The sequence below is a fragment of the Mus caroli genome, chromosome 5 (genome assembly GCF_900094665.2).
Source record: "Mus caroli chromosome 5, CAROLI_EIJ_v1.1, whole genome shotgun sequence".
Taxonomy (NCBI): domain Eukaryota; kingdom Metazoa; phylum Chordata; class Mammalia; order Rodentia; family Muridae; genus Mus; species Mus caroli.
The window spans coordinates 108,195,194-108,205,296 of record NC_034574.1 but is presented as its reverse complement, the minus strand read 5'-3'; the positions used below and the strand labels follow the sequence as shown (position 1 = coordinate 108,205,296).

General features: G+C 47.2%; 1 protein-coding gene across 4 annotated transcripts in view; it reads left to right on the top strand.

The window, feature by feature from the left end:
• Nucleotides 1–10,103, top strand: part of Rnf10 (ring finger protein 10) — a 32,167-nt gene that overhangs the window by 8,113 nt on the left and 13,951 nt on the right. For all 4 annotated transcript variants that reach the window (XM_021161828.2, XM_021161825.1, XM_021161827.2 and 1 more), the window contains exons 2-4: nt 4,380–4,576; nt 7,817–8,016; nt 9,489–9,579. In XM_021161828.2, coding sequence (XP_021017487.1) covers nt 4,380–4,576; nt 7,817–8,016; nt 9,489–9,579 — 488 coding nt within the window. The remainder of the gene's footprint in view (nt 1–4,379; nt 4,577–7,816; nt 8,017–9,488; nt 9,580–10,103) is intronic.

Genomic DNA, 10,103 nt, shown 5'->3' with positions numbered 1-10,103 from the left:
GTTTCTCTGTATAGCCCTGGCTGTCCTGGAACTCACTTTGTAGACCAGGCTGGCCTCGAACTCAGAAATCCGCCTGCCTCTGCCTCCCGAGTGCTGGGACTAAAGGCGTGCGCCACCACGCCCAGCTTAATAATGGTTCTTAAACGCTATAACCTCCCTTGTAACCCACCACCCACCAGAGGTAGTAGAAAAGAAAGGCTAGGGGGAAAGAGGACCTGCTTACAAAGGTTATTGGAGCAACTTCCATCTGTTGTCTGGAAATTCAAAATTCAGTTCACAGGTTAGCAGCTGCAGCTCCATCCACTCACAGACGCTTCATGGATATACCAGTGGTCCAGTTCGGTATAGAGTTGAGCTACCAGACACAAATCAGCAGAAGTAGCACTACCTAGCAGAGACAGTCAGGCCTCAGACTAGGCTCGGGTCAGCAGGACAGACCAAGGAAGAATGCTGGGGAAGTGAAGATGAGAGAAGCCCTGAGGTTCATGGGCTCAGGAACATGCCATGGTGTGTGTGTGTGTAGGTCAGAAGGCAGCTGCAGGGTAAGGTTCTCTACTTCCACCCTGTGGGGTTGGGACTTGAACTTAGACTTGGTAGCAGTCACTCTGGCATGTTGGTCTATGTCTTCTTTCTTTCTTTCTTTCTTTCTTTCTTTCTTTCTTTCTTTCTTTTCCTCCCCCCCTCCCTCCCTCCCTCCCTACCCCATCCCTTCCTTAATAACTACAGAACATTTCTTTATTTTTCACTAAGACTTTCCCAGAGGATATAACTAACCTTGTCCCCATCCCCCCACCCCCTAGGAAGGGTTAGTGTGCTCACTGCTATAAAGCAGACTCAGATAGTTTCAAGGACTGGAACCAACCTTAAATGGCAAAAATGTTTTCTATTTGTATTATCATAAAAATGTTTAAGTAAGAAAATGAAAGTAAAGAAGCAGAGGGGCCACGGTGGCTTCAGGGTGACAAGATCATTCACGGTTCATGTCAGACATTCAATCTTGCCTTGAGTATAACAAAGTTGAAACAGGATAGCTATCGTACAAAAGGTTCACTACAGCACTCTGTATGTACCTGTTCCAAGTCCACCCCCAGCCCCAGTGCTTCCGACTCAATTACTTCCCAGCCTGTTGGGCCTGCCGATGGAGGAACATGTAGATCTTCTCTTCGATCCAGTCTTTGTTATATGGCTGGTATGTCTGTGTATCAGCTCGGTAAACCAGATAGCTGACGTCTGCCAGATCGTCAATGAAATCAAACAACTGACTGATATCGTATGTGATGGAAGGGCTGTTGGGATTCATTCTCTTCAGATGTTCTTCATCCATTTTTCAAACACCTTCCATGCACTCATTCACAGACTCATAGTCAGTGTAAGTCTGCCCTCTGGCCTCTTGGTAGTCTGTACTAGCTGCAGCCGCCACTAACACCTCCGCTGCCTGCCGCACCTACATCACCTTTCTTGATAAGCGTTGTTTTGCCTTTCACTTGTGTTTGGGTGTGCACATGTATTTGTGCATGCTCTCACCCTTGAATGCACATGTGAAGAATAGACATCAGTGATGGGCAGGAGACTCTCTCCAGTGTCTCCACTTTATTTTTTTGAGACTGTATCTCTCACTGATCTGGGAAGTTGTCTTTTTGACTAAACTGGCTGTTGATGAAGCCCCTGGAATCAACTGCGTCTACCTCCCCTGGAGCTGGAGCTGTGCACTGGATCCACCTAGTCTAATGCGGGTCCTCAGGCAGAGCCTCCTGCTTGCAGACTAAGCAGTTTACACTCAACTGAGTCTCTTACCCCTCCTTCCCCTCTGTCTAAGCTAGTACTGGCTTAGATAGTGTACGGACTCACGTTCCTTGTTAAAGTTCATTAGTCATGCCGGATGTTGGTGGCGCACGTCTTTAATCCCAGCACTTGGGAGGCAGAGGCAGGTGAATCTTTGTGACTTTCAAGACTATGGCCAGTGCTACACAAAGAAACCTTGTCTCAAAAAAGGAAAAAAAAAACTTATTAGTGATTTGTGGATGCTGGCAACAATTTCCTTAGTAAGAAAAGGAAAATGGACAGCCAGACCCAGTGGTGCACACCTGTAATTTTAGCACTTGGGAGGTAGAGACAGAACTGGGTTTCAGGTCGTCCTCACAAGTGTAGGGGGTCTGAGGCCGCCCTGGGGGGACATGAGACCCGGTCTCCCAGTGAAACTGAGCGATATTTGGTCGACAGATAGCCTGGAAGTATCTTTTACTAATTAGAGAAATTCAGGTTTACAAAGAAAACCAAAAATCTAAGTAAAGTAAAACTAGAAGCCATTGTTCCTTGTATGTGAACAAGTTTATTCAAGTTGCTACTGTTATTAACAGGGATGTGGTGAACTTCCTGTTCTCTTTTATGAAGCTGTTAGGATATAAATCAGTCATCATTAAGTTCTACAAAGCAACTTCAGGATATGTAATGGGCTTTTATGATTGTACTTCATAATCTCGTTTCACTTTGAATATTTGACATACTGTATAGACCTTATAAAACAATCTTCAGTACTGTTATGTGAAACTAGCAAAAAGACATTACTAAATGTATTGATCATGTTATCCTCACGGCAGGCAATTGAGTAGCCATTAATTGTGCTTTTGAAGAATAGGTAATTATTTTATGTGTGTGTTTGCCTGCATTTACATGTGTACCTTATTCTTGCCTGGTGCCTGCAGAGGTCAGAAGAGGGCATTGGATCCCTTGGGACTGGAGTTACAGACATCATGAACCACCATGTGGGTGCTAAGCTGAACCTAGGTCTTCTAAAAGAGCAACAAGTGCTTTTAACACTGACCCACCTCTTTAGACTTCAACTTTATTAGAGACAGCCTCCTATTTATATATTATTTACTTGTGGATTGAGGTAGGGCCTCTAACTGAAAATGGAACGTGCAGATTTCTGGTTAATCTAATGAGCCAGCTCCTTCCTGGCTCCTGGTTCTGGAATTACAGTTGTCTTACTTGCCTTCCATTAAATGGGTTCTGGGGGATCTGAACTCCATTGTGTGCTTCCATTGAATTATCCCCTCAGCTCCTTGGATTTTGATTCGTGGTCCAGGGAGATGGCTCACTGAGTAAGAACCTGGTGCCAAGCAGGATGACTGAGCTTATTTTTTTCCAGACCCTGCACATTGGCAGGACGGAACCCATCCAGAGTTGTCCTTTGCCCTCTAAATGTGTGCCGTGGCTCGTGTAAATAAACACATACACACATGCAAAATAAATAGCATGTAATAAAAAAAAATACAGATTTTATTTTATAATGAAGTTGTCCTAGAATTCACAGTCCAGCCCAGACTGATCTTAAGCTTGTCGGCGGCTCTCCTGGCTCAGTTTCCCAACGTTGGATCTGGAAGTCTGAGCCCCATGCCTGGCTGAGGACTAGGGATATATAAAACTGCTCATAACGTAGCAAGAATATTTTGTATAAGACATGGGGCAAGCATATAAAAGAAGCCAGGCCTAGTGAGCCCCTGCCTGCAGGCTCAGTGCTCAGGGCCTGAGACAGGAGGAAAGTTGAGGTTTATGACGGGGGTGGGGAGGGGAGAAAACACAGCACGTAATAATGTGCTATCTCACAGTTATTGCCAATTGTTTTATATTTTTATTTTTATAATCAAGTGGATGTTCTAAGTAGCTTGAACTGACCTGACGCGCTCCTGGAGCTCAGCGTGGGTGTGTTAACTCTGTAGCTTCCATAGCGTGTGGACGACACTGAACTGTCTGTGACAGAATGTCTCTTTGTCTCGGCTGTCCTGTAATTTACTCTATACCATGTTGGCCTCAAGATCCACCTGCCTCTGTCTTCTAAGTGCTGGGATTAAGGGGGTGTGACGTTATCTATGCCTGGGCTTGTTTTGTTTTTTTTTTTTNTTATTATATGTAAGTACACTGTAGCTGTCTTCAGACACTCCAGAAGAGGGCACCAGATCTCGTTACGGATGGTTGTGAGCCACCATGTGGTTGCTGGGAGTTGAACTCTGGACCTTCGGAAGAGCAGTCGGGTGCTCTTACCCACTGAGCCATCTCACCAGCCCCTGGGCTTGTTTTTATGCCTGGTGAATATGTCTGCTAAAGCCTAGGCCCTTCCTCTGTAGAGCTCTGTATACACTCTATTACACTAAGGGCGGTGCCCGTCCTCTTCCTGTCAGGCCTGCAGACCAGGCACAACCTACCCTCCTGAGGCTCTTCCTCAGAGCACCAGTGCTATGGACTAAGCTTAGCTTTCTCACAGGCTGTGGAAAGGCCTATTTCCCCTTATTTAATAAGTTCAACTTTGCTGAAAGATAGACAGAAATTGGCCGTGTCTGGGAAAACATTAAACTTATTACTTTTATTTCTTTTGTTTTCAGATGGAAAGAACTCAAATGGATCCAAGCGTTACAATCGCAAGCGTGAACCCTCCTACCCCAAAAATGAAAATTTTAGCAACCAGTCCCGTCGCTCCAATTCACAGAAAAGCAAAACTTTTAACAAGATGCCTCCTCAAAAGGGCGGTGGCAGCAGCAAACCCTTTAGCTCTTCTTCTAATGGTGGAAGACGAGATGAGGTATGGAGAGAGAATGGCCTTGGTGGCACTGCCTGTCAAAGTGTGAGTGCGTGCAGAGCAGGCACCAGGCTGGCTATGCAGCTGGGGATGAGCCAGACCTGGGGCCTTGCCTCCTTTCCTCCCTGGGGGTCTGTGACACCCCTGGGGGAGGAGACAGGACAGCAGGTGTGTTGTACTTTATTGTCACTTCACACTTTATGTGCCCTCTGGAGCACTTGAGTAATAAAAGCCACACTAGTGGTGTCTATCTTGCAGAGTAAAATGCTGAACTCCTTAGTCTCAGACGCCCATCTGTAGGAGTTATCTGGTTTGTTTTGAGAGTAAAGGTTGATGTGAGGGATGCCCACTGCCTTTCAATCCTAGTTGCTGGATTTAGGAAGTCGCTGAAGTACTTATCAAGAAGACTTGTGCTGATTCCTGTGCTGTTGTTTGACCATCCATGCTGTGTGTGTAGCCATTACAGAGTGAGACAGATTGAGTAGATAAACTTAAAGAACTGCTTATCCTCCTCGTCTGTGATGTACCCTGAACAACCAAGGAGTCCAAGCAGCGCTGTAAACAGAGTGCTCATTGTTTTTGTTCTCTAGGGGCTAATTCTCTAGTCTGGCGTGTCAGTAACCAGTGTGTAATTTCCCTGATGGTAAGTGCTTATTGGATTAACCAGTGTAGGCAGGGAGAGAGGGGGAGGAAGAATGGCAGTGACGTGCCTAAGCGACTGAACTCGTAGTTGTTTGTTTGTTTACTTATTCTTGAGAGGGTTCACTGGATAGGCAGCCTGGGCCGCTGCGTTGGCGTCCTAAGGGCTGAGACTATTGGTTTGTGCCATCGGCCCGGCTGCAGAGGTAGATGGGAGAGATCTGAATGAAGCCAGGGAAGGGACACTGTTGGGACTTAAAGCAGCAGAGATGACTAGGTGATCCCTTCAGATGCTGTGAGGGTTTCTCTGTGTAGCCCTGGCTATCTGGTTCAAGGTCAACTCTGTAGAACAGGTTGACCTTGAACTCAGAAATCTGCCTGCCTCTGCCTCCTGAGTGCTGACGTTAAAGGAATGTGCCACCACCCGCCAGGCCACTGTTTCTTTTGGGGGTTTTGTTTTGCTTTTTTCTTCTCAAGTGTTGGCATTGCATGAATGAGCATGCTAAAAACCTCTACATTTGACTATACAGTGAAAGTATTACATTTGCCTTTGCTGGAGTTCCTTTTTTTTTTCTTCTTTTGCTTGCACATTAAAGTAAATAATGGCATTAAAAAACAGGTTAAAGGGGCTGGAGAGAAGGCTCAGCAGTTAAGAGCTCTGACTGCTCTCCCAGAGGTCCTGAGTTCAAATCCCAGCAACCACATGGTGGCTCACAACCATCTGTAATGAGATCTGATACCCTCCTCTGAAGAGAGCAACAGTGTGCTCATATACATAAAATAAATAAGTAAATATTTAAAAAGACGGCAGGTTAAAGAGGAGCCAGTGCTGGTGGCTCTGACCTTTAGTCCCATCACTAAAGCAGAGGCAAGCAGATCTCTAAGTTGGAAGTCAGCATGGTCTGCAGAGGGAGATTCAGCAGGGACAGCCAGGGCTACACAGCGACACAGCACGGAGTGCTAAAGGTTCAGCTCTGTTGGGGAGAACACAGCTGGACAGCTGGGGTTTGAGGCGAGCGAGTGAGCGGGACCCGTGTCTCCTGAGATCTTCCCACTGCGGTGCTCATCAGATCAGTGTCTCAAGTGAGGGCATGCTGACCTGGAGCAGCCCAGCGGTCGGACGGACAGACGGAGAGGAGTGGGAATGAGTGAGGAGGAGTTGTGGCTGTCTGCTCTGCAGTGTCAGTCGGTACTGTTTCCGTGCAGGGTTGTTGAGGACTCAGTCTGGACATTGGTTTCCTGCTACCTTTTAAACTGTGATTAGCATAGTGATTAGGTTTATTTCTTGTTGCAGCTAGTTCTTACCTTCATGCTCTAACTCTTATCAGTTTTAATTAATTGTCAAGAATAGTGTCTTAGGAGTCTTCTGGCAGTTAGCTGCTGCCCTCCACAACTTCACTGTGCCGGAACGAAACCCCCAAAATTATAGCTATAGCACGGAGGTGTGTGGAGTTGGCGAGAAGGTTCAGCAGTTAAGAACATAAGAGCTCTTAGAGAGACCTGAGTTTGATTTCCAGCACCCACAGAGGGCAGCCCTCAAGTACCTGTAACTCAGTGTCTTAGTCAGGGTCTCTATTCCTGCACAAACATCATGACCAAGAAGCAAGTTGGGGAGGAAAGGGTTTATTCGGCTTACACTTCCATGCTGCTGTTCATCACCAAAGGAAGTCAGGACTGGAACTCAGACAGGTCAGGAAGCAGGAGCTGATGCAGAGGCCATGGAGGGATGTTCTTTACTGGCTTGCCTCCCCTGGCTTGCTCAGCCTACTCTCTTATAGAACCCAAGACTACCAGCCCAGGGATGGTCCCACCCACAAGGGGTCTTTCCCCCTTGATCACTAATTGAGAAAATGCCTTACAGTTGGATCTCATGGAGGCATTTCCTCAACTGAAGCTCCTTTCTCTGTGATAACTCCAGCTGTGTCAAGTTGACACACAAAACCAGCCAGTACACTCAGTAACCCTGGCTCCAGAACTCCGGGGACTTTCCCCATCTGCGTGTGTGAGCACCTTCACTTGCCATTATGCATGCTCGGCGTGCATCAGCACTGAAGTTTTCAATTAGTTTTTTGAGAAAAGGTTTTTCTGTGTAGTCCTGACTGTAGCCAAGGTTGGCCTCCAACTTAGATCCACCTGCCTGTGTGTTCCAATGCTGGGAATAAAGGAATCCATTCCACACCAGCAAACTTTTCTTAAAGTCTTAAAGTGTGTGGGTGTGGGTGGGGGGGGTGTTGTGGAGTTATGGATGTAGATTTGACATAGAGGTAAAAGGTTTGCCTAGCATTCGTGAGACTCCAGGTTCAATACTAAACACCACCAATAAAAGAAGGCGGGACTATGGAGAGTTTATTGGCTAAGTTCCTCATGGTGCTACTATGTGACTAGAGAAGGCTGTGCAGGGCAGGGCTCTCACTGTAGTGCTGCTGAGCAGGGCAAACGGGACAGTCGGGATGCAGATGCTAGGGGACCGTCTCCTGTCCTCCCTGCCACGCACGGCTTAGGTGAGGTTCAGTGTTCTCAGCCATGTGGAAGGAAGGGGCACTGTGCCGATGTCTGCTGTCAGTGGGTAAATTCTTCATTCTGAAATGCTGTCATTCTTTCTAGGTAGCAGAGGCTCAGCGGGCAGAGTTTAGCCCTGCCCAGTTCTCTGGCCCTAAGAAGATCAACCTGAACCACTTGTTAAATTTCACCTTTGAACCACGTGGCCAGGCAGGTCACTTTGAAGGCAGTGGGCATGGTGGCTGGGGGAAGAGAAACAAATGGGGACACAAGCCTTTCAACAAGGAGCTCTTTCTACAGGCCAAGTGAGTACCCCATCCAGGGCAAGGGTGACCACACTGTGAGGAGGACACCTCATCTAACCAGTCAGGGGGAGAAACACAAAGGAGAGTGTCCTTCTCTCTGAGGGAGAAGTCTCAGTGCTTGCTGTGACTTATGGGACCAGGAGTGGTGTGTGGACTCAGGCTGCTGTTGAGTGGACTGCGAGGAGGTCATGGATGCTGAGAGGGGAGAGTTTTACTCCAGTGCTCACGTGCTGAGCCTAGCAGAGGAAGAACTGAGGTGCAAACAAAAGTCTTCCCAGGAGCCCTCAGGACAGGTCTCAGTAGGACAGATGAGCAGGCTGACTCCTGGTACTGGGCTGCTTCCCTCTGTGCAGCTCTCACAGGTGTTTCTTAGACTGTGAGGAGGAAGAGGAGGTGCCTTGGTTCTCTCTAGACTTGGACCCTAGTTAGCAGGCAGTGTTGATAAAATGTACAAAGTTAGTACTCTGTGGGCTGCAGGGCTGGCTCAGGTTCAGAGCACTGTTTTTTCTTGTAGAGAACCTGGGTTTGATTCCTAGCACCCACATGGCAGCTCACAGCCATTTGTAGCTTTAGGTCCAGGGCATCTGATGCCCTCTTTTGCAGCTGTGCACAGACAGACGCATGCAGCCAAAACACTCAGACACACACATTTTTGTTAACCTTTATTTTTATTTAAACAAAATCCAAAAAGGAAAAAAAGGTAGGCACTTCGTTTTTCCAAAGAATTAATTGTGCGTGTGAGAGGATGTATGCGGCTATCTATGTGCATATGAGTTATGCATATCCATATCCTGAGTTGGAGGTGGGCAGACTTGCAGTTCCCTGCGAGCTGCAGTTATTGCAGCTGGAAGCCCCCTGGCATGAGTGCTGCCAATCTCTGTAAGAGCAATGCTTTTCCTTAAACTGCCAACTCTAGCGTTTACTTGTTTGCTCCTGTGTGAACCTAGTGTGCATGTGAGAGCCAAGAGTTACAGTTCACAGTCCTAGGAAGATTCAGAAACAGAGAAGATGGAGTAGGCAGGAAAGTGGTTTCTACCCATCCCTTCCCCTTTGCTGAGTCATTAGACGTAAGATTGGACCTTGGGTATAAAGCACCACTGTGTATTTTGATGGGGATTGCTCTCAAGTGATTGGTAACAGCTTTCTCCTGCCTTAAAGATGATGAGCTGTGTTCATAGGGTCCAAGGGTTGAGGGAGGAAGTCTCAGTCTGGGTTAATTTTAGTTCAAGGGAGGACAACAGGGAGCTTGTTAGGGCTTGGAAGCAGAAGAAATAGTTTATGGATTTGGGTGTCTGCCTGCTGAGACTGGACTCCATGCAGAGCTGAGGCTGAAGTCTGTGGGTTATGCAGCCCCATCCTGGCAGCCACAGCTGCTCCTGGCCAGCATCTGAACTCTGAGGTGGGGAATTCCTGTGAGGTCTTGGGGTGATTTTTGACAGATTGCTTTCTGCCTGTCTTTCCTGCTGTTTTAGCTGCCAATTTGTGGTGTCTGAAGACCAAGACTACGCAGCTCACTTTGCTGACCCTGACACCTTAGTCAACTGGGACTTTGTGGAACAAGTGGTGAGTGGCTTTACCAAGTTTTCTAAGTCATTAGAGGGAGCGAGCCAACTAAAGGCTGCCTTTGAACAGCAGCTGTTAGCGCTGTTAAACGTGGGCTATGTTTTCTGATTGGTCTTTGATACCAGTTAGGATATGGAAGGCTTTTCTCTAAGGGTGTGTCTTAGTCAGGGTTTCTATTCCTGCACAAACATCATGACCAAGAAGCAGTTGGGGAGGAAAGGGTTTATTCAGCTTACACTTCCATACTGCTGTTCATCACCNAAGGAAGTCAGGACTGGAACTAAAGCAGGTAAGAAAGCAGGAGCTGATGCAGAGGCCATGAAGGGATGTTCTTTACTGGCTTTCTTCCCCTGGCTTGCTCAGCCTGCTCTCTTATAGAACCAAGACCACCACCCACAAGGGGCCTTTCCCCCTTGATCACTAATTGAGAAAAGGCCTTGCAGCTGGATGTCCTGGAGGCATTTCCTCAACTGAAGCTCCTTTCTCTGTGAGAACTCCAGCTGTGTCAAGTTGACACAAAACCA